This window comes from Barbus barbus (assembly GCF_936440315.1).
Source record: "Barbus barbus genome assembly, chromosome: 32".
Classification (NCBI taxonomy): domain Eukaryota; kingdom Metazoa; phylum Chordata; class Actinopteri; order Cypriniformes; family Cyprinidae; genus Barbus; species Barbus barbus.
Window position 1 is genome coordinate 14,359,095 of NC_136760.1, and position 25,648 is coordinate 14,384,742.

Consider the following 25,648-nt stretch of genomic DNA (forward strand, 5'->3'; position numbering starts at 1 on the left):
CCATCACTCCCAAATATAAAAATGTTTGTTTTTCTACTGATTAAAGTGCTGTGGCATCAATAAAATCTAAATCGTTAAATCAATTATTTCTCCAATTAACAATAAAAGCATTCCCAGCGCTTCTTGGGATTGTAGTTTTGTACCTTTTTGTTTGATTTATAAATATATTTCTAAAATTATATTCAAATTTTAAATTAATCTTTAAATCAAAGTTGTAATTTTGTGATTCACTTTGTAGCTGGTCGGTATGATTCATGGCTTATAACTCTTTAGCAAAAATGTAAAATCCATATGGGCACTTCCACATACTTCCAGAGGCCAATGAAAAAGTGGGCAGTGTTACACTGTTATGGACAGACTGATGATCAACTGTTTAGTTGAGGTGAAAGAATAAGCTGCCTCTGCCTCTAACAGCTGGACGGCAATTAAAACAAACAAAAAAACTCTCCAACTGGATGATACCAATACACCGCACAGATATACTGTGCATTCCAAGCCAAGTGTTACTCTTAATGCAGCACTGATCACCTACTGCCAAAGCCAGGAGATGCGCCACACTAACTCATAAAACATCTGGTACTACGCTAAAGAATATTAAAATAAAACTCATGCATTTTTTCAATTCAGTAGAGACAACGCCTAATCTTTCTGCACAGAGTGGCTCGCTAACACAAATCCAAGCGCACCTCTTTTCCTAGGAGGAGACAGAAAGTGTAACAAAAAAATCATTATGGCCGTGACATTAATTTCCATCCCAGCTCTCTGTGTGTCTCTCTCTGCAGCAGGACCTGTTTGGTATGCTCTACCTCTCCTCTGCTCTCAACCACAGCGAGCTTTCAGCCAGCTTCTTAGCATTTCAATTTCAAACGCCCATGCAGACAGTCATGTGATCCCCAGCCTTGAGCTGCAGCTCTCGGAGGTATTAGGTGATATTTTCAGCCTCACTGAACAAAGTCAAATGAATCCATGCAGAGGCAGCATTACCAGCCTGACAAGAGGCGTCAGATTTAATTGGTGTCCTGCCGATGAACCTTCAGCGGTGTGAGAGAGATCAATGCTTTGCATCAGCCGCAGGAAAGCTGCCGCTCCGTGACAAACCGTCAATCGAAATCCACCAGCGGTGGAGCGCTATGGAAATCCACCAGCAGTGGAGCGCTTTGGTTGCGGACTGCATCGATGCAAGAAATCTAATCAGATGTAGAAGCCTTTCTCCCATAATCCTCCAGACAATCCTATTTATTACAAGTCTGCAATTACCTGGCTTCAATTAGAGAAGTATGTGAGATGTAAGCAGAATTTCCACCGCTTTGTTCCATCTCGAAGAACCAGGTTGAAGGCGATTCAAGAATGGGCCGGCGTCCAAGACAAGCATGACTTTCCTGTTTGGCGCTGCAGTTGTGTAGCCTGGATTTCCAACAGAAAAAAACCCTTTGAAGTAAACTGATTGTGAATGGACGTATTCCTTTCCTGCTCTGCGTGTGTACCGTGGAGAGGTTTCTTTGTTCGCCATTTAAATTGAACAGTGAGACATATGAGCTGACCCGCTCTGTTTATCAAACAACCAGGAGTTGTAGGCATTGGACAGATTCGCTCCGAGTGGAAAAACCACAGTGCGGTTTCTAAGAGCATCTAGTCTATGCTGATAAACACAGCTTGTCAAGCTGCCTTTAAACTTTATTTTAAGTCCAACGTAAACCAGCAGCTCCAGTCCACCGGCCCTATAAAAAGGCCTGCAACACAAAGCATTATTTGTCCAGATCTATTTTGAAAGCGATTTGAAAGAGGTTTCTCAATTACCCGTCTGCACTCAATCTTTAACAAAACTTCAAGCTGCATATTTCTGCCTTGAAACACTCCAGAACAGTGGCCTAGTTTACTTCTACTGAAGATGTGTTACTGTAACCATGGTTTTTGCATTATTCTCTTAATATAAAAAAAGACTGAAGTGTGCATCAACAAGATTTTCTGAGCTACAATGTAAAATAATCATAATAAAAAATACTTAAAAAAATTACTTGGTTACGAGTTCCCTTACTATATATACAATAAATAACTGTAATAAATATAACAAGTATTTCGGTTCACTTTGGAAGTTATCAGTTGTGTTACATCTTATATTGTTAAGTAAATGTTTGTTGTATTTTTTTTAGTGTCACATTTGTTACCATAATGCTGTATTTGTGTGTATGAACCCCTTAACCACCTGTTTTAATGGTGGTTTTCAGTATATTATAAAGATATAAAAGAGATTTTAGTACTTTGGTATACTTACATTTTATCAGTTAATATGTTTTATCAGTTTTCTTTTTTAAATATGTTTCGATAAAAAAAAATTAAATGTTGCTACCATTTTCTACAGTAAGGTTCTAGCAAACACAGCTGCCAGTTTTTAACAAAAAATCATAGATGTGTTTTGTTTTGTTTTAAACAACATATCTGTCATACTCAACATGCCTGTCGGACATTCCTTTAAGCAAGCTTTTCTTGGAATATCCTCCCTCTGCTCCCAGTGTCTAAATCTGAAATGTTTTGCATAGTATTTAGTTGGTTTCCAACAGATGAAGACTTTCATCAGGAACCATTTTCTAAGAAAATCATTACGGTCGATGCCCTATGCATATAGGTTTATCGATATATGCTTACTGACCACAGTTAACGTAAAACAAATAGAGAGCACCTTTGCTGACAAACCAATGTTGGCTGCAGGCTGTTACAGCCTGATTTTTGAAAATGACCTTTCATGCAGTGTGCAACACATGAAAACATCCTGCAAAGTTTTAAATCTGAAAGTGCACTGTATATAAAGTTACTGTCGCTCAAAAGAAAGAGATGACTCTGAATCATTGAAACGAGTTGTTTTTAAAACGTTAACATTAGCATATTGCCCGGCCACTTTGGAGTTTGGGAGTCCCACGGTTTGGGAGTCGTTGAGCAAGTAAGGTAAAAAAAAAAAAAAATGCATATTATAAGACAATGAAAGTGTTTTTTGATCTTGCATGCATGCCAACCTATTGTTGGGGACTCCCAAAACATGAACCTTTCATTACCCCTAATAGGGGCACTTTAAGAAGAAAATGTTTTTTTCATGCTATATTTTCCAAAGTTTAAGGACTTTCTGAAATACCGAATGACAAATAAAACTGTCCTGTTTAGGAGAGGTAGCGCTGGCATAGCTTCTTACAAGTTGAGTAGAGGGGAACGCATTTCACAGTAGAAGTAACTCAATTCACTGCAATGCAGCACTAATACAAATAAATAATAAACGTTTATTTATTTGTATACAAACTAATACAAATAAATAATAAAAGGTTTCTAAGGTACTGAAATAACACCAGTGCAACCTCTAAGGAAACCTAAAATTAGCCATCTGAAGTAGACAAAGGCATGACAGCCAAGTAAGAGGAATGTTTAAAGTGATAGTCTACCCCAAAATAAAACTTGTTCATTTACTCACCCTCATGTCATTCCAAACCCAAAAGGAGAGCATCTGAATCTTTAGGCTCCATGGAACAACAGGAGGGTAAGTAAATCAAATGTAAAAACTAGGGCTGTAATCAACCAAAGAAAATCTTGGTCGACTGAAGTCCTGAAACTTTCGACTAAAAATCGACTAAAAATGACGTTGTGGAGAGAAAAAAAACGTACGTTACATTAATTAGATACGCACTGTGCTCAGTACTTGGTAGCCTTGTTGTCTGCCTAAATTAATTATAAATAAACATAAAAAACTAATAGGCTATTTGCAGTATATTAAATCGTTTTTGACCTAATTATTTTGCACTGAAATGAGTCTGACACACGAGTCTGTCGTCTCTGACAGCGGTGCATCACGTGCACCTGCGCAATATCATAGCCTGTGATTTCTGAAAACAGTACTATGTTGTCAACTAGTGATATCACAAGAACTTTTGAGGAATGTGCAACATAATTTAGAAAATTATTTTTGTCATATGTTATAAGTATAACTGTCAGACACTATCATTTCAGCCGCTCTGCGCAGCTCGCACAGAGCGAGGCTGAACATAAGAGCTCAGCTTCGCGGCTGAGACACGAATAGACTTAAAGCTTTTACTCTTAATAAACACAAAAGGCGCGTCCACTTTAATAAAAAAATAATATTTATTAAACAAACAAGAGCAGAAACCAAATAAAGTGCATAACTGAAAAATAAAGCATCTTAGGCTCAAAACTAACACAAACAGTGGGCACAGCGCAATTGCGCAATATTGTGAGAACTGAGAACTGATCGCGCGCTGTGTGAGAACTGAGAAAGTGGAGCACTTCTATCAGAGTGATTCCGCTAACTTTAAGTTAATCAACAACGAATTGTGACTCCGGGGAAAAACGGGATGTCTGGTCACCCTATCCCTATAACCATTCAGTTGCTGAGGCCATTGTTTCAGATCGCTAGTTTGCGTTTTGGTAGCGTATCCGCCCACTGCGGCTGCCATACTGAGACTAGATATACAAACGCCCCTCATCTGATTGCGATCCAGTGACAGGGACGCACATTTTAAAAGACAAGACAGTCAACTTAGCCTATAGGATGCATTTTGAATGTCCGGTAGTCCTCAAATAACATTTTAGTCCCGTCTCGTCTCGTTAACGAAGACGCGCATACATTTCGTCATAGTTTTTATCATCAGATATTAATTTTATCTCGTCAACTTCTCGTCTTAGTCACAGAAAAAAGGTTCGTTAACGAATATTTTTCGTCGTCCTCTTCGTTAACGAAATTAACACTGGTTCTTTGGAAGGAGACAGCTTCTTGTTTTTACACTAGCTTATTATTAAATAAATAATATTCAGCATCAAACCTTCTAAAGCCTACTTATCTGTCTCTCTTCTCCAGTGGGTTGGGCTAATCCAAAAAAAATGAAAACAATGGGGGTGTTCTGAAAACAGACTGTTACCTGTGAAACAGGGGTGCTCTGAAAACACCCCCATTAGCAATTAGTGCTTTCCACCTGATGAAATGAGCGCGGCCAAACTGATGAAATGAGCGCGGCAAAAAATCGACTAATCAGATTTTTGGTCGAACCAGACCATATCGACCAATTAATCGACTAATCGACTGGGACGTTACAGCCCTAGTAAAAACACAATTTAATTTTTTAAATGAAAAAAAAATTCAAATAATTTTACAAGAACAAAAAGAACTTTGACAGAAGATTCTCCTTCAATGGGGAAAAACAACATTCTGCATTTTTTTCTTCATTATATCCTGCTTTGCAGGTTCACCACAATGTTGCTTAAAGGTGCTGCTGACTATAAATGACACTGATTCTGGCTGGACCTGAATTAGCATTTCAACGTAACACCTGCATTGATCTTCCTCCTGAGGATGTAGGATGGGTTCTCACAGGGTGGGTCCTGTGCAGCGAGAACATGTCACCTGATCCAGACACACAAGCCAACACACACTCCCTCCCAACATGCCCGAATATGCACAGAAACAATAATCTGCTAGGCTGTTCACATCGCATTTCAGGGAGTGGTGTGACTTAGCAGTTAAAAATCTGGGCAAGTAACCCAAAAGTTGTAGAAGTGTTGATTAATGAACACTACTGATCCCTTGAGCGGGACATTAAACTTCAGGTTATTTCAGAGCAGACTGAGCCTGCAGCAATCAAACTGCAAGTTGGTTTGGAAAATCAAAAGCCTGCTAAATGGACAAACAACCAAATAAAAAATGTATGTGAATGGACACTGCTTTCATACTTACATATTCTTTGACGTTTTTGGTTTTCACTGCTTTGTAGGAGTAGTACGCTGGGTACAGGTTTCCAAAAGCCAGCCTGTGCAAAGAAAAAGAAGGGAAAATAAATAAATAAAGGGAAATCAACTGTAAATCTCTAGATATTCTTCAAAACCAGGACGATTAATGGGCTTGGATACTCCCATCTGTGTGTCTAGCTCTATTAAAAGCCACTCACTTCCTCTGTCTGATTGAGCTTACAAGGTAAACAACGATTTCCTTTTCTTCCGTTCCGAAAGAAAAAATAAAGAACACTGAAGGGACAAAAATGCAGGAGACACCTAATGTAAAACATGCCCTAATAGAGATTAAATCCACGTGGACTGCAGTCCATAGAGCAGGGCTGTTAGAAAACTAACACTAGCTCTTTTTGCTACACAACATTTAGGACAATATAAATTTAATTTTTTTTAAACAAATTCATGAAGCATCTCCTTGACACATCAACAAAAATCTGGAATACACAACTGCTGAAGGTTTGTGGCAGTCTACAGATTTTGGGTAATGGGAATTGACAAGATTTCCCAGAAAATCGTGTAGTGTATTAATGGGCACAGACTATGATTTTCTAACTTCAGACTTTGATTTCATCCAGTCGACGGATATCAGAACTATTTAATATTCTGAGCTGATTTCAGAACACATATTTTCATTTGTCATGCATCTCTTAGCAACATGGCACATGCTTCTCCATGAGTTTGTTGTGTTTGTAATGACTTGAAAGTCTGGCAGTGTGTGATCAGATCAGTCTTTTAGTGTATGGTGCCCAGTTTTACTATGTAACGATGTTAAACGTTGGCAAGTTTATGAAATCTTTTCAGATTTTAAAACTCATGTAGCGTATTCCATCTTTAAACTGAACATAGTTCTCCCAAAAATGAAAATGGTCTTTTTTTTCTAACCACCTTAAAATTTGCTCCAAATTAGGGCTCCACGATATATTGAATGCGCATCTCTTCAGTAAAGACGGTAAAACCGCGCTCATAATCACAGATGAATCGCATTCGATTTTGAACGTGATATTGCGTAGCTTGACAGCGATCTACAGCTCTGTGTATTAAATGCTGCTCCATCTGAAATCAGGTGATGGAGATTTACCGCTAATCACAGAACCATTTTTACTGACGAGATGCGCATGACTATCGCATGCAAAATATTGTGCAGCCCTACTCCAAATCTTTTTAGTTTCTTTCTTCTGTTGAGTAAAAATGATATTTTGGAGCATGGTGGTAACCAAACAGCTGACAGTAGCCACTGAATTACATAGTATGCAAAAAAATAAAATAAAACAATTACTATGGAAGTCACTGGCTACCGTCTGCTTGGTTACTTACATTCTTCAAAATATCTTCTTTTGTGTTCAACAGAAGAAAAAAACTCAAAGGTTTGGAGGGTGAGTAAACAACGGAATTGTAATTTTTGGGTGAACTATCCTTTTATTAGTTCTGTATACAGAAACTCTGAGCAATGACCTAACTTTGGGAAACTATCCAGTTTGGAAAATTCTATTTTATTGGATATAATGTAAACATGAGATGAAAGTGGACATTAGGGTCACACTGATATGTTAATTTCAGTACATCAGTAAATCATCAAGTTAGTCCATTTAATCCTATGAGCGACTGACCTGAGACTAGCCAATAAACTGGCAGATGGGCATCATCTGCAGCCTGTCACCCTCACACAAGCCCCATTTATTACATTCTGCTTGACTAAATTTGTTGGGGAACTAGCAGAAGATACTAAAACCTACTGATGATAGTGAACCCCCTCCTTGTGCAAGACTTCCATTGTCACCGAGCAATTCGTGCACAATCAGAGGAGCTATTCGCAAAAATTTTATTCCCGTCTGGACCCACACAAATAAGTTCAGGGGGATAAACTCTATAAAAGCAGAGCAACACAGAATTTTGGCCCAAAACTGCCTGTGGCCCAGACAGCATGTGATAACAGACAAAAAGCATTCGCTTCGACATGCCACACAGACTTTTCTGAGGTTTCGCAGACAGGAACCATGCTTGATGTTTCCCAGATGATAATGCTGCTTTCTGAAACCAGTGTTTCACTTGCATACTAAGGTTATGCCTTGAAAGTGGCATTTCCCCGAGGGCTAAAAGAGTCATTCAAAGTAGCTTTTTGGTGAACTGTCTCGGGTTGAAACGTTACCTCTGCAATGGGATGATTTAGAGGCACTGTGTCTTTGCAGACAGGCAGGCTTCTTGACTCAGCAGTGCAGCTAAATTTGGGGACAGTTTGTACCATTTCCGCTGCCAACTATAGGCAGTGTGTGACCCAGAAATTAAGCCCAGTCCAATATCAGCCTGAAAACTCGGCTCTGGTGCAGTTTTGGAGAAACAAAGTCTATTATGACAGTAACAAGTTTGTGATTTCCTTCTATTTCTTTAACTATGACCATCTGTGTGGAAAGGCGTATGTTATTTTCCTAGCCAGGGAACATCTATAAAGGGCGAGATGACACAACATAAAACAGTCATTTTCTTTAGTGGTGCTTGCACATGAAGAACTCGGCATCACTCTTTTTAATCATTCTCAAATTAAAATTTTTATGAATTAAACATGTAAATGAAGCGTTGTGGTGCACACTTCTAACAACAAAATAATGGAAAAAGACAACATATGCTTCAAGTAACGAATACACATTTATACCACAAACGTTTTGGACAGTGCAACTCTCGTCATCAGTGTTCATACTTCTCTTTGTGAGCAGTGGAGTAATTTATTTTTGCTAATTTTAATGTTCACATTAGAGTATGCATACGATCAACAAACTAGGAAACAGAAGCTGCATCTGAAGTGGCATTGCACTTTTAATGAAGCTGAGGTGCCATAAATGCATTTAAACCACAAAATTTCAAATGCATAAATAATTTTACAATGCAATACTTTTAAATACGAAACTAAACCACCAGTAGATGGTGGTAAATGACTGTTTTAATGAGTGAGTCGTGAGTCATTCATTCAAACAGCTGATTCATTCAAAAAGGAGGCAAGTGACTACGGTCTTTATGAATGGGTTACTGAATCATTGACTCACTTGATTCGTTCAAAAACGTGGATTCATTCAGGAACGAAACACCGCTGTGTTGCTCGGAATCACAAAACAGTTCTGCTGTGGCTTCGATTGAAACTTCGTAAGCGAACTTGAGCAAAAACAGTCAATACTGTATTACAAATTGCGAACTTTGCGTCAGCTTAACTCACAATTAAGAACTTCCACGCCGACAACATGTTTACATGCGGATGTGAGCGTAAGTGTGCCGTCAAAACGGACCGGCTGTGAGATGAGGTGTGTTCGATTTGAAGCAGCACTGCGCAGACCGATCGGCGTTTAGCATCAAAGTACTGCAAGAACGATTCAAAAGCATGCGGAGCCATCTGCTCTCTGTAGCTCTCGTGGTGCTTTGATGTCATACAGCGATCGGTCTGCGCATTCAAGTCGCATTCATCTTTGCTTTAATTTATTTTCAAGATCTGAGGTATGGCTATAAGATCACACAAAATTATATTTAAACTCATATAGACACGTTTAATTTGAATAACGTACATAATCACCTGAGATTATCAACTGTTATATAGCTTGTATGTTGTTGTTCCAGCCGCGGAAATAGAAACCGTTTCTAAATTAGAAATTTTGCGTGTTGCCATCGTGGCTAGTTAGGACAAAAACTCTGATTAACATGGAAAAGATTGTGTGTAGTTAGGACATGGTGTAATCCTAACCCTAGCCATATAATTAGCATATGTAGTTAACAAATATTACTCCGTACTAAAATGTATAATTAAACTGTAACAAGGACACATTAAAATGAAGTGCAACCAATTATTTTTTATTTTTTTTAATAGTATCACACTTATTTTATATTTTATTAAAAAAAATCTATTCAATTATTCTTATTAAAAAAAAAGACAGGTTAATTGATTATCTAATAATAATTAGCTGCAACAGCCAATAGAAAAAGGATGCTCATAAGCCTTTAATACTAAAGAAACATAAATTTGTGCAGCGGATGTGCAGAGTACACGTTCACAAAGTTCTCCCTGTTGCATGGTCTTCATCCAAAGATCCACCTTGGCAGCAGTTTATTTTCCTGTTGCCATAGAAACAGCAGAGGCACCAGGCTGTAACAATGGTGCTTGGCTCCACACATCCCTAAACCCTTCCCCCCGCCGCTCTCCCTTGAGCACTGTAATTTACAGATCTGTTACTCGCATTCATGTGACTCTGTGTACCTAATAACTAGTATTTTTCTTTCATTGGACGATTGTTTTAATCAGCATCAAATGAGGAACTTCACCTACAATGCTGCTCATTAATTTACAAGGAGCTGCAGTTGGCTCCTGTAGACATCGGAGAATACGGTTTTCCCACAATTCAGTTGTAGCCTGTGGACATGAAGAAACCACAAATAAACAGACAGCGATTCTCTGCTTTCCAAACAAGCAGCATGCTTCTAGCGGCAAGCCATTTATCTGTCTACACTGAAAGAGAAAAAGCCATGTGATGTCACACAATCAGCCAATCAGAACAGTTGAGTGGGATTTTCAACCTTTGAAATATCACTGTGGTTGACACAGAAACCAAGAGACTGAATAATTGGGACAAAACTTTTCCTTTGATGATAAATTTCACTTCAATGTCTCTTCTAAGTCTGAATTTAAACTATCAGTGTATTCTGTCAAAAAAAAACACCCAATCACTGAACCAGCATCTGTCTGAGTGACAAAAACAACTACATTGTAAAAAAATACATTAAAATAAAAACACAAAAAAGGCAAAAAGCTGGCTATAAAGCTAATGTGCAACTTAAAATTGGTCTACCATACTTTTACTGTTAATTTCTGGAAACTACAGGCTTTTTGGTTATTTAAAGCACATAGTTCACTTGTAGCATTTTCATATTTCATTACTGGCAGAACAACTGGTGATGCAAGTAACGAGGGATACAACTAATAATGAAAGTGCTATCGAAACAAAATAACTTACTATCACAAAAAAAGAATGCATGAAAAAATTATCAAACAACTATTACTAAAACTAGATTCAAATTGCTCATTAAAAAAAAAAAAAAAAAAAAAAAAAAAAAAAAAAAAACATTTAAACTGGTGAAATTTTCTAAATTATAATAACCCTGGTTAGGGCATGCCATTAGTCTGAGTGCCTAAGGACCTCTGAGGAGTTATTATACATTAAATATATGGCTTTATAAATGAAATAGCTGTTCTTTAACAGAATAAAATATAGTCTATACAGTCACTATTACTCTCAACCAAGCAAAACATGTAGTTTGGTGTTATCGCCAACATGCCAACAGCTCTGCACATCTTTAGATATCAGTCATGTAAGTTACTGCTGACTCATTTGTCATTCAGTTTACATGCAACCCCAATATATTTCTCAGAACAGACTACAGAAACATGTCTGGTGTCATGAATAATTAAATATGCAGGAGGGAACAAAAGAATCATCTCTCAAAAACATCTCTTTACCAGTATGGAAAAAGCTGATCAGAGTGTTTTGTCAGACTTATTTCATATATAATATGACAATGTCTATTTTACTTTTAAGGTCAGCAATTCGCTTGATTATTTTAATTTGATCTTTTTCATTTTATTTGAAAAACCTGGTTGCAAACGAAAAGAAAAATGCCTGACAATATATATCACTTGAGATAAAAAAAAGCAATATTATAAAAATATTAAAGTTGATGTAAAATAGCTTATATATACAAACCTGCACCGCACATAAAATTAATCATTATTAATGTGCCAAACTATTGCTTGGCAACCATAAACTAAACTCTGCGTTGTGTTGTGCCTAACAAACACCCCTTTAATAACAGGTTCTTCCCCTTCTTCATTTGTTTGGGACACATCCCGCTCTACCGGTTAAGAGGTGTCTATCATTGCAGGGTATATACTGTTAGACCGCCCAGGCCTAACAGTGTGCAATAAAGCCATAAACTCTGCTCAACTTGTTGGTTTAGCAATCAGTTTGCTGGAAGGCTTTGATTCTCCTCACTGTCTTCTGCCTGTGGCCTCTCCTCCCACAACAGAACCTGCATGACCTTATGAAACACAAATAAATGTGCCGCACATCAGTCTTTCATTATTTTAACAACAAGGAGTTGGTCTTCCTCCAGTGGGCCCCTGAAGGAAACGGGACCTGCACCAAGTGGTCTTTTTAAGTGGTTAAAAGTATTTTTGTGAAGCGGGGTATCGCTGTCAGGGTGTGCAGCTGAAAAAATAAAACATCAGATGGGCCTTGACACTCAGATTTAGGTCAACTTTGAGTTCCCTCTTAAGAAACGGAAAGGCAGTGCTCACTCTGATGATGCTATGGATCGGCTATTACTTGGAGCCAGATGCTGAGAGCCTTCAAAATCACATATGGTTCAGCTCTCAGGACTAAATGTAAAAAAGCCTGACAATGTGCCTTTAAACGGTTTTGTATTTAAACTAATTTTGAAAAGAAAATTCAAAAGATGTAGCCTCCACAGTTTGCATACTGTAATGGAACAAAACTTGTCATGTTCTGTCCACTAATTTTGACTGGACAAGGACGTTTCAAGAAGGATGATATTTAACAACAACTGATTCATCTTTGGATTCGTTTGTAACCATTTTCACTGATGGAGCAAAAACTAAAATATATGAAAAAAACAAAAACAAAACTTATAAACTGTTTTAAAACTTATAAAAAAAAACTTGTTTGAAATGTATATTGGGCTATTAGTTATTGTGGTATCAAAATTAGAATAGAGAATTGTGAAATATCTAATTTTTGGTGTCATAACCTTATTATACAACAGTTCTTTCTGGTCCTTGAATCTGACTGGCTGATGAAAGTGTAATATTAGAGTGATAACAGAACTCCCAACTACCATTTCACCATTTGGATCACTCCGCTTGTGGTATCCTGGCGGACACCCAAAAACATCACAGAATGTTGTTTTAAGAGTTTTTTAAGGCAAGATTGTACTTGTTTAGACTTCAAATATGCAGTTTGTTAAAGATAAAGTCTATTTGAAAATTGTGCTATTGCTTCAACATTTTCGGAGATGTGAGCTCCAGGGCGTCAGCTGCCATTCAGCGCTCGTGAACCCACCAAGAGCAGCCTTACCTCGGCCAGATCTTCTGGAATTTGCTGCTGGCTCTGATGTCTCTATAGTGGTTAAATATGAGATATAATTTGTTTTGGGTAAGTCTCATGGGAAGTGTTTGGTCTCGTTAATCTCATTAATAATGATTTGTTCCAGAGCAAATCATCTGGAACATCTTTCCATTATCTGCCGCCCATTTTATCTGCCCCGGGAGTTTTCATCGATCATTGTTACTGCTGTGTACATTCCACCACAGGTGGACACCGGCTTGGCTTTGTCTAAACTTCACGATGTGCTCAGCGGCCACATTAACAAACATCCTGACGCTGCCTTCATCATCGCGGGGGACTTTAACAAAGCCAACCTCAAGCAGGTCATGCCGAACTTTTACCAACATGTATCCTGTCCAACTAGAGGACCAAACACACTGGATCATTGCTACACTCAGTTAAAGGATGCCTACAAAGCCCGCTCACTACCGGCTTTTGGCAAATCGGACCATGCCGCCATCTTTCTAACACCGAGATACAAACAAAGGCTCGTTCAGGAACCTCCGGTGCAGAGAGTAGTGACGCGCTGGTCCTCCCACTCAGAGACTATGCTGCAGGCGGCGCTTGATGACGTCGACTGGGACATGTTCCGGGCGAGTTCTTCTGACGTCAGCGAGTTCACGGATGTAGCATTAAGCTTCGTAAACACGCTAACCGAGCAAGCTACAGAAACAATAACGATAAGGACATTCTCCAATCAGAAACCGTGGGTGGACAGAACAATCCGTGCCGCGGTTAACACACGCACCGCCGCTTACAATGAGGCTCTTCTGTCTGGGAATACGAGCGAGTACAAAGCATCGTGCTATGCTCTCCGACGCGCAGTAAGAGCCGCCAAACACAGATACAGAGAGAGAATTGAGTCTCATTTCCAGCTCAACGACTCTCGACGGATGTGGCAGGGACTGAGGACCATCTGTGACTTCGGAAACAAATCCTCCGCGGAGGTGAGAGCAGATCCGTTGCTGGCCGACGAGTTAAACATCTTCTACGGCCGCTTCGATGGCAACGGCGGTGGCGCGTTTCTGCCGACCAGCGCGTCTGGAAGCAGCAGGCAGAGCAGCGATGATCCTGTAATCACCGTGTCGGAGGATGAGGTTCGGAGGGCGCTAAAGAGAGTGAACGTCAGGAAAACAGCCGGACCTGATGGGATAACCGGCCGTGTTCTGAGGTCCTGCGCCGATCAGCTCGCTGGTTTGTTCACTTCTATCTTTAATGAGTCCCTTGCTACCGCCGTGGTTCCCACCTCATTAAAAAAATCCATCATTATCCCTGTGCCAAAGAACAATAAACCCTCTTGCCTGAATGACTATCGCCCAGTTGCCCTCACATCTATAGTCATGAAGGTTTTTGAGAGACTTGTAAAGAGCCACATTTGCTCCTCCATCCCTGATACTCTGGACCCTCTTCAGTTTGCCTATCGCCCAAACAGATCCACGGACGATGCCATTTCTCACGTTCTCCACTCTTCCCTCACACACTTGGATAGCAACAATGGAAATTATGTAAGGCTGCTATTCATTGACTATAGCTCAGCTTTCAACACTATAGTCCCCATCAAACTGGCATCTAAACTCACAGACCTCGGCCTAAACTCCTCACTCTGTGACTGGATTCAAGACTTCCTCACCGGCAGACCTCAAGTGGTGAAAGTTGGCCAGTTCACCTCAAACTCCATCACTCTGAACATAGGAGCCCCACAGGGCTGTGTCCTGAGTCCCCTGCTCTACTCTCTCTACACGCATGACTGCGTGTCCTCTCACAGCTCCACATCTATTGTCAAATTCGCTGATGATACTGTGGTTCTGGGCCTCATCTCCAACAACGATGAGACCGCATACTTGGACGAGGTAGAGAGACTCACATCATGGTGCCAGGACAACTGTCTCTCTCTGAATGTGAGCAAAACTAAAGAGCTGATCATGGACTTCAGGAAGAGACAGCAGCAGCCCTACACTCCTCTTATGATCAGTGGGACCCCTGTGGAGAGGGTGAGTAGCTTCAAGTACCTCGGTGTAAACATCTCCGAGAACCTGACTTGGACTACACACATCCAAACTCAGGTAAAGAAAGCCAGGCAAAGACTGTACCATCTGCGACAGCTGAGGAAATTCAGGGTCTCACCAGCAATCCTGAAAACTTTCTATTCAGGGACCATAGAAAGTGTATTGACTCAGTGCATCTCAGTGTGGTATGGAAACAGCTCCAATCAGGACTGCAAAGCACTACAGAGAGTTGTGCGCTTAGCTGAGCGCATCTCAGGGTCTGCTCTCCCCTCTCTGCAGGACATCTACCTCAAACGCTGCAAAAATAGAGCTGTCAAAATAATCAAGGACTCAAATCACCCTGGTAACCAGCTATTCACTTTGCTTCCTTCTGGTAAGCGCTTCCGTAGCCTGATGGCAAAAACTGAGAGACTTAGGAGGAGCTTCTTCCCCCAGGCCATCAGGCTCCTAAACTCTAACTCTGTGTCATAACATCACTTGACTCCATGTAAATATCACCATATCAATAAGCTATTCATAATTTTTCTCTACCTCATATTGCTGCTATTATATACCCTGTACAACTTTTTTGCACATTATTTTGCACATTCCTCTTAGTACTATTTAAGTCAACAACATACTGACCTGCACATTTATATTTATATTTTTTATCTATCTTTTTATTTTATTCTTTTTATTTTATTTTATTTTTTTCTACTTTTCTTCTCTTAATATTTGTATACTTTATAATTGCACTGTCCTTGGAGCGGACCTGACCTACATTTCACTGCTGGTTATACTCTGTATAATTGTGTATGTGACGAATAAAACTCTTGAATCTTGAATCTTTGACTGAGGGCAAAATCTCATCACATTATATTTTATGTAACTTCCACACTATATCAGAGCGCTGCCTTTGTACTTTTGACTGCATTGCCTAGCAACTTTTATGATGGCTGTTGTTTATGTTTATTAAATATTATTCAATAAATCATATTTTGTATAAATAATAGCAATATTTAATCATTGTATTTAGTATTAGGAAACTGTGTGTGTTCGTGGTGGCAATTTTAGTTACATTGTTCCTCCATTAGATTGCGACGAGACTTTTTTTTTTTTTTGAGTCAGCCGAAAGGCTTTTATATTGAAAGAGACCGAAACGCTATTTACAGAAGTTATTTTTACTTTCAACAACAGCTTGTAAGATGCAGCCAACAAATGCAGTGAGCAGTGCTGTCATTGGAAATCACACTTAAAGCCCAGTACACATCAAGCCGATGCCGACAAACTAGTAGCAACGAAAGCAGACTGCGGGATCGGCTCAAGCGACAGCCAAGTAGCACGTCCATTCTGCACCTTTCTCATGCACTGGTTTGCCAGCTGAACAGCCAATCAGAATCATCAAATGGCCGACTTACTGACGAGCTCCGACGCAGATTCATCATATCGAATCGGCCGAAAAAAAGCCAATGAGGACCAACTTCAGCCAACGGCGTGGAACATACTGAGAAAACTTAGTCGGCTGATGAACAAAAACTGCACGACGGCCGACCATCGGCTTGGTGTGTACCGGGCTTAACAGATGAAAGGATAGTACAACAAAGATATATCCTCAGTGGACAGTCAAACTGTCTTTGTTTTATTGTGAATATGAGATTGAGCTGAAGAATGAATGCTGTATCAGATGAAAGTAAATCACACTCGATCAGTCACTCTCACTCTCATAATACACAGATTTTAATACAGTAATACAACAAGCTTTTAATTAGGGATATCAATTTTCGATCATTTCCATAATCGATCGTCGTTTAAATTAACGTTCAATTAATCGTTAACCTTAATACTGCAAAATGCGTCTATTGCAGTGGCAGTGCATGACAGGATGTGCAAATGCCACTCAAAACGCCAGCTTCCACACCCGAATGAAAAGGGTTTTTAGTACAAATAATAGGCTAGTAGCAGGATCGTAAAATGAAAGGATGTCATTATGATCATTTGATGAAATGAAGAGAGAGCACCGTAATTACGCACGGGATCATTATACTTTGTGTGCCGTTTCATATCCTGTCACGGAGACTGCTGAATGTGGCTTTTTTCATGGCACCTGTTATTTTATTTTAAAACATCATTTAAAACATTTCATGTTTGCAATTGACATTATCGTGATTTAAAATAAAATGATCCCAAACGTAAGTACGGTGTGTGGGGCTGTGACGTGCGGTCAGTGATCCGCTTCCAAAACCACAGGCGTTGCTACAGCAAAACACATTGTTACCCATTTGAAACATTTTAATGTGAGTATTATGACACAAGTGAGGTACAAAGCTTTGTTAATAAGAGAAATAATTGGTTAGCAGGCAAATGTTACATTGCGACAATTTTCGTTTTATTGCAAGCGTTATGTGGGCTATAATTAAATATGACTTCTCATTAGTTGTCTAGCTATCTTGTCAGCAGATAAATGCAGTGAGTAACACGTTATAAAAATGTATTCTCTAAACTTGAATGTTGAATAGTGAAACTGCAGTAATTTACAAAAGCTAACGGTAAACATTTTTCATCACTTATGCTTGTCTAATGCTAATTCCAATATGTACTGATGTATTAAACAATAATATTATTATTTGTAAATATTGTGCATTAAATAAAATAATTGTTTTTCTACTTTTGTCTTTAGGAAAGCCATCATCTGTAATGTAAGACACCTAAGACAGTGAGTGCTACAGGGAGACAGGACAGTGCCAAACCACATGTTAGGGGTGTGCGATATGACGATTTTTGATCGTGGACGATAAAAATGTCTCCACGATCTGCTTTTGAAGAAATATCGTAGTATCGTGCTACAGCGCACATTGTCAAATACAGTTCTGGCTCCTCCTTCTCTATGTACTGTACAACACGGCATATAGCAGTAGAGTTACTCTGACAGGACACTGCACTTATTCGCGATCACAAAAGTACATTATTTGCATACAAGCCTTGCTGGTTAAATGTTTAATTCGCGCGCTGGTCTGACGTGCGCTTTTTCTGAGCACATATAACGTACACCTGAAGCACGCGCACTAAAAAGCCTGTCTAAGCGCCTGATTACTCAACTAAGTTATATTTTGCGCTAATACTGTCAAAACACACAAGGTTTACATACAGACTCAGTTGGTTATCTCTAAAATGAAAGTAAATAGTTAAGAGAGAAACGGATGCGTGCCTGTATATTAGATGCGTGCAGCTCTTAAAGGGACAGGACACTAAACGTGATGTCGACTGTCATTAAAGGGATAGTTCACCCTAAAATTTAATTTCTGCGTTATTTACTCACATGTTGTCCCAAACCTCTATTAATTTCTTGTGCTCAGCCCAAAAGAAGATATTTTGAAGAATGAGGGTAACCAAACAGTTGCTGGTCTACATTGACTTTGATAGTAGGAATGAAAAATCCTATGGAGGTCACTGAGGACCAGCAACTGTTTGGTTTTCCACCTTCTTCAAAATAGCATTTATGTTCAGCAGAAGAAAGAAACTCATTCAGGTTTAAAACAACTTTTGAGTAAATGATGGTATAAAAATAAAACATTATGACAGAATTGACAGACAGATAACAGAATATTTATTTTTCCGGTAACTATTCATTTAACGTTAACAAAACAACAAAACGCAAGGAGAAAAATCACTCCCTATTCTTGACTGAAAAACTTTAATACAGTTGCTTTAGGAATCAGTCTATGTAGTGTTTTATTTTTATATTTGTTCATTCAATTTCATTGAATGCTCCTGCTAAATGCACCTATTGTACCTGAAAATAAAGCACTGTTTGTTTTATTTGTATATCATGTGTATTTGTAATGTGTATCTTTGTTCTTATTTTTTAATAAGAAAGATAAAATAATGACAAAGATTTTTTATCTTCGCCCACTTTGGCCTAAATATCTGCCATGCATCTTTGTCTTTCTAGTTTGGCTGTAATGCTCAGACAACTTGTAAAACCAAAATAGTAAAACTAACATGACAAAGAATCGTGATTAAAATCGTGAATCGTGATATTTCTAAAAAAAATCGTGATATGATATTTTTCCCATATCGCCCACCCCTACCACATGTTACCATATGCACACCCAGATGTGTTTGAGAACTTGAGGATGAAATGCAATGTAGTACTCAAAGCTGCTCATGGTCATCCTGCTGCTTTTGAGATTGATCACATGTTAATAAATAAGCTGGAAACAGTCTCTGTCTTTTGTTTTATAAGCAGTACTGCTCAAATGTCTGGATACATTACTATTTTTTATGTTTTTGAATGAAGTCTCTTATGCTCATCAAGCCTCCATTTATTTGATCAAAAATACAGACAAAATCAGTAATATTGTCAAATATTACACTTTAATCTAATGTTTTTTTTTGTTTTAATATTCTTTATATTTATTTCTGTGATGCAAAGCTGGATTTTGATCAGCCATTACTCCAGTCTTAAGTGTCACATGATCCTTCTGAGAGATCATTCTAATGTGCTGATTTGATACTAGGTTATTGTCAGTGTTGGAAACAATTGTGCTGCTTAATATTTTTTCTAGAACCTGTGATACTTTATACAGGATTGATTGATTGATTGAATCCTGACAGGGATTTTCAAAATTATAGAAATATTCCCTAACACTGTCTTTACTATCACTTTTTTAAATCAATTTTAAAAATTGCTGAATAAATGTATTCATATTCTCAAAAAAAAAAAAAATTAAATACTGAGCCCAAACTTTTGAACGGTAGTGCATGTTGTTACAAAACATTTCTATTATAAATAAGTGCTGTGCTTTTATTCAAAGAATACTAAAATTATATCATCTTATAAAGAAATATTAAGCAGCACGACTTTTTCCATCACTGATAATAAATCAGCATATTAGAATGATTTCTGAAGTATCATGTGACACTGAAGACTGAAGTAATTATGTTGAAAATTCAGATTTGATCACAGAAATAAATTATATTTTAAAGCATATTAAAATGGAAAACCATTATTTTAAATTGTAATATTTCAAAATATTACTGTTGTCTATATTTTTGATCAATTAAATGCAGGCTTGATGAGCATTGGAGTCTTATTTCAAAAACATTAATAGTGGCCACACTTTTTACCTGTATGTGTGTTTACAGTAAATGTGCATAAAAACATACATACCCACATATATACTGTATGTAGTGTGTGTGTGCATTTATTAATCTGCATGTAGGCTATACTTTTATCAGCATTGAATTGCATTCATCTTGTTTATTTGTGACCACATGATGGCTCAGATAGAGCATTCAAATGCTTTCTAGCACTGTTCCACAGCAACAAACTTGACTAAACAAGCACACATGATAAAACAAATTAAATCAGTAATAATGTCATGAAGTGATTAGCTTACTAGCATTCATTTAGCATTGTAATAAACATGCATGTTCTGTAAAGCTGCAGTGAAATGATATGTATTGTGAAAAGCGCTGTACAAATAAAAATGAATGCGTAGCTATATAGACTGACCCAGCAATGTGAAATGTCCACCAAAAACCTCCCCGGACATCTTAGCATAAACCATGATAAGATCGTAAGTAACACCGTTTGTCTTGCTTCACTTTAACCGAACATAAGACTGATGTCATCCATTGTACAAACAAATGATCCCAACTTTTCCGCTGAGGAGTTAATTGTAAGCATCCAGATTGCGATACGCGTTTACCGCCATCTCTCGTGTACACGCACGCAGCATCAATCAGAGCCGCTTTGAGCCGTCTGGAAGACTACTTTTAATGTTCTTTGTAAGTTTGCACCTCAGCCATATTTAAAGGGTAATTCTATTTATTTTATTTTTTTTAAATACCTAACTTGCATTTTCGCTAGACTTAAAAAAGATGCGCTGTAGGTTTTGATAGATCTGAGATTAAAAAAATGGCGCTACCGGAAATGCTTCAGGACTAGACATGCACAGACAGGCGTTCCAACGCCTTTGTTATTGTTTACGTCCTTGAAATGGTCTATATCTGTCCTGCTCGCGTCCGCAGCCCTGTCAAAGCGAAGTGCCCGATATGAAACAATTATCTAGGGAAATTATAATTGAACATGACTTACTGCATTTCAATAAAAAGAACCATGTAAAAAATAACTTTGTATTGTATATGTTTTAATGTAAGCTACTTTTAAAATCTGGATCACATTAAAAGCGTAGTTTGTACATTAATAAATTATTTTAGTGTAAGACCCAACCCCGTCACTCATAGCCGTTTGCACGTGTTTTGCACATGAGCCGCACACACCCCAAAATGAAACTGCTGACTTGACCATCGATAGTTTTTATCGATTACATCTCTTACATTTCACTGCTGGTTATACTCTGTATAATTGTGTGTGACGAATAAAAACCTTGAATCTTATCGACAATTAATCGATCATCAATTAATCATTGACATCCCTACTTTTAATGAAGCAAGTCAACATTCCTTCATTACTAGTTCTAAAGTGACATTTTCGAATTAGTAATAGAGACTTGGGCTCAGCTGTTAAACTGAGTTTTGAATCTGTGGCAGAAGGAAGTAGTTCTGCACAAAAGAAGGTTTTTCAAGACACTCCGTTGTTGTTTCTTATTTATTTACACACTCGTGCCATCGAACTGTTGTATAAATGCAATATCACACTCATAGCCATGAGATATGGCTGTATATTGGCATGCTGTGATACAGCCATATCTCATGGCCACTCGTGTGATATTGGCCATTTATGAGAACAAATAGTAACATTGGTAAAAAACTATTTGTGTTTGGACCATGTCCTGACCGGGCTAGTAGAAAAAAATCATTAACGTTGAGCCCTGTTACTACTTCTTAGTAAAATCATGAAAAGCAACTAAAATTACCAAAGAAAAACAGGCCTGTAGTTGATACATAAACACCACCATGATCCTGACCAAAGACAATGAGGACAAACCTGTTCCCAGAGACCAGCTTATAAAGCTAACAAAGTTAACAGACATATCTGTTCATCCTCAACGTTAACATTTACCTGCTCTTAATATTATACTGCTGACTTGAACGATTTGGGTCATTCTGTACATATATAGTACTTTAAATCTTCAAAAAGAAAAAAGACAAAGCTGAAAAAAATTAAAAAATTTAAAAAAAAATATCAGCCATGAAAGCGTCCATGCATCATATATGCCCACAGCAGCATTTCAAACAGACAATGTGGTCTTGATTTCTCATCATCTTGCCATAAGCTTACAGTTATTGTCCTATATTTGAACTTCTACATCGTATATGTTGTAAAATCCTAACCACAGAATTATAACCCTAAACTAGCAAGGTGGACAGTAATATAGTACTTGCTGGTTTCTATGACTGACTATGTCTCTTCCTAACTGCTGGCCTGTGACTCTGGAATGCTGTATGGGGACCACGTTGCAAAATGTGTCTTGCCCACAAAATAAACCAAAATGATACTCTTTCTGCTGTTTGCAAATGAGCTACCAAACAAGGACAGGCACATCATCAATCATACAAATCTTTCCAACCCTAATTGCCTGGCTCACACTACAGGATTTTTAACCCGATTTAGCCCCGATTTTCCTCTCCCGAAAATCGGAGCAGAAATCTTGTGGAGCACCTCGCTCGGTCCCGATGTTCGGCGCAGTTTATCTCGTAATGTGAGTCGTTCAACGATCGAATTTTGCACCTCCCGATCTGCTCGCACAAAATCGGGGCCGCCCCGATTAATATCAAACATGTTTGATATTAAGGATTTTAAATCGATAGCCAATAAGAAAGAAGTCTATAAGGAGACGGAAGTGACGAACAATTTGAAATGGCGACCGCGAAACCTGTACGTACCCGTTGGAATGCAGAGATGGAGGAGCAACTTGTTGAGCTGTGGCAACAACATGATTGTCTATTTAATGTGTCATCAAAGCTGTATCACAACCGTAGCGATAAAGAGAAGAGCTGGGGAGAAATCGTGTCGGTTTTAAACGTACCAGGTGAGTATAGAAAGCTGCTAGCGCGCTAGGCTTGCAAATGTAAACAAACAGTTGACGTGTCAGTGACCATCTGCTACATGTCTGTCAAAAGATAACGTAGCAATTTATCAGTATCAAACGACCTCCCAGTCTCCCTCCCCCTCCTTCTCAAACACTCACACACACACAATTCCCCTCTCTCTCACACACACTCACATAAAGACGATATCCTCAATCTCTGTCTCTCACATACACATGCAGTCCACTCTCAACAGAACATAAGGGTTAAAACATTACATCTTTATGAGCTCTATAATTGTTTGTACATTTTGAGAAAAATACTTAAAGGGACATTAAAAGTTTATTATAGCCTATATATATTTTAACAATATTAATTCAGCCGAATGTAGAGAGGAGACTCTGAGTGTCAATGTATGTATTGTATATTTTCAGTGGAAGACATTAAAATGAGAGCCACAACATTAAGGACTCAGTTCACAAAACTTCTTAAACCCAAACCTAGCGGCAGTGGAGAGAAAAGGGTTAACACAGAAGCAGAGATGGCTTTTAAGCAGCTTGGACTATCTTAAGAAACATGTTGCCCAACGCCCCTCTGAGATCAGTGTAAGCATGCAATATTATGGACAGGCATGACATGTGATAATGTGTGTTTAATAAGTAATGTAGTAGGCTTCATCATGTATCCACCTTTTTCCTATACCCATGGCGTTTTGCATGAATTATGGGAGTAACTTGTGTTAAACTGTAAATAATCAGTGATGTGTTTTAAAAATGGGGTACAATAAGGTAGCATTATTCTCCTCACAGTTCAACCATCAAATATTAAAGAAAAATTACTTTCAGCAGACCTAAAATTGCTGAATTTTGGAGCAGTTGTGGCCTAATTGTTAAGAGTCGGACTTGTAACGCAGAGGTCATGGGTTTGAGTCTCGGTACCAGCAGGGATTGTAGGTGGGGGGAGTGAATGACCAGTGTCCCCAATTTCTCCCCGGGTGCTGCAGCGTGTGCACTTGGATGGGTCAAATGCTGAGCAAATAATCAGAGTATGGGACACCATACTTGACCACACGTCACGTCCAAGTAAATCCAAAAAATCAGGACGTGTATTTCCACAGCAATATTAATGAGGTGTTAAATATTACTGAAATACATAGAGAAAATAATCTGGAGGAAGAGAACACATTGAACTCTTTTGAATGGAAGTTTCCCAAACCTGAATTGCAACCCATAATTTTAAATTTAAAATGCAATATGCACGTTTGGAAAAAGGTGGATAATTATTGGGAGAATACAGTGAAATTGTTATACAATTGTTTTGGCAGTACTTTGCTGATAGATGGATGGATAAAAGTTTGTAAACCCCACTGACATAAAATTATTATTTTTTAGCTTGATCAATCTGTGAAAGACTTATTGAGTGAAGGACAGGACATTGATGACCCCACCAGTGATGAAGACATTGCAGACACATCTGAGGCACTAGGTAGAATTATAAATGTAGATGTACAAGACTCATTCAGGGTATAAAGTTGCACAAATCTAGAGACAATGACTTTTCATGCATTTGAAATAGTCTAGTTCTTCTATCATTAATTATTGGCATTAGTGTTTATACATGTCACTCATACATCACCCACTGGGGTTTTGGCAACATGCTTCTTGTAGGGCTCCAATTTTCACAACAGCCAAATCTGCTTCAGTTCTCTTATTATTACATACCGTGTTTGATCATAATAATTCTAGTCTGTTTGTACTGCACAGGATGGGTTTAGAGATTTTTTTTAAATAGATGATTTTCGGATAAGGTAGCAACTCCTCAATATAAAACATCCTCAAATTACACACACATTGACACCGTCTTCCTGTAATTCATGTGATTCACATGTTTTTTGAAAAAGTTCAAAAGCTTACATAATTGATTCTTAATTCTGTGTGTCATTACCTTCATTGTGGTTCTTTCTTGAGTATCAGGGAATGTGTAAGACCTGAGAGGATTTTTCTGAAGAAAATTGAGCAGTTTAACAAACAAGGCTCTTATGTATTAAAAAATATAAAAACAAAACAACAGTTGTAACTTCATGCAGGTAACAACATAGTATTAAGAATCAAGCACAACGAAAAAAAATTATAATTAAAAGTTTGCAAATACTTTGGCTGTATGCAAAAACATACTTTGAAGTTCTTCTAATGTTATTATAATTTAATATTTTATCTCAACCATAGGACCACATCCCTCTACCCAGCAAGAGGATGAAGACCACAACTCCCTTTTTCCCACTCCCAGCCCTGCACTTAAACGCCGAAAAGTTGACAGACACTGTTGAGCAACAAAAACTGAAGCTGTTACAGCAGGTGTCTGCTTCAGTTCTGCCCCAATTTTAAGTTGCCGTTAAAACGGTTGTATGTGTTGTTCAAAATGAAAGTTTTGTATAAATGAATGTTTTAAAATATTAAGTTGGCACTTTAATCCTTTATGTTGGAAATACTTGAAGAAACAACTGAAATGTGATCATGAATGCTGTCTTTATTTATTTTATTTAAAACTTGTAAACATGAAAAAAATCATCAAAATACAGTACAGCAGAATCAAATAGTAAAGTATTTTAAATCACAACAAATCAGCAAAGGAAAAAATATATAAATTATGTAATATGATAACTATGTACATTACATACATCACTAAACTACAACCAGCAAACACTTCTTTTTGTCAATTTTCTAAATGTACTTTTCTTGC

At 38.1% G+C, this 25,648-nt stretch overlaps 1 protein-coding gene across 1 annotated transcript in view; it reads right to left on the reverse strand.

Moving 5' to 3' along the window:
• Positions 1 to 25,648, reverse strand: part of LOC306852154 (receptor expression-enhancing protein 3) — a 42,415-nt gene that overhangs the window by 11,586 nt on the left and 5,181 nt on the right. The window contains exon 2 of the mRNA XM_079388819.1: positions 5,726 to 5,798. Coding sequence (XP_079244945.1) covers positions 5,726 to 5,798 — 73 coding nt within the window. The remainder of the gene's footprint in view (positions 1 to 5,725; positions 5,799 to 25,648) is intronic.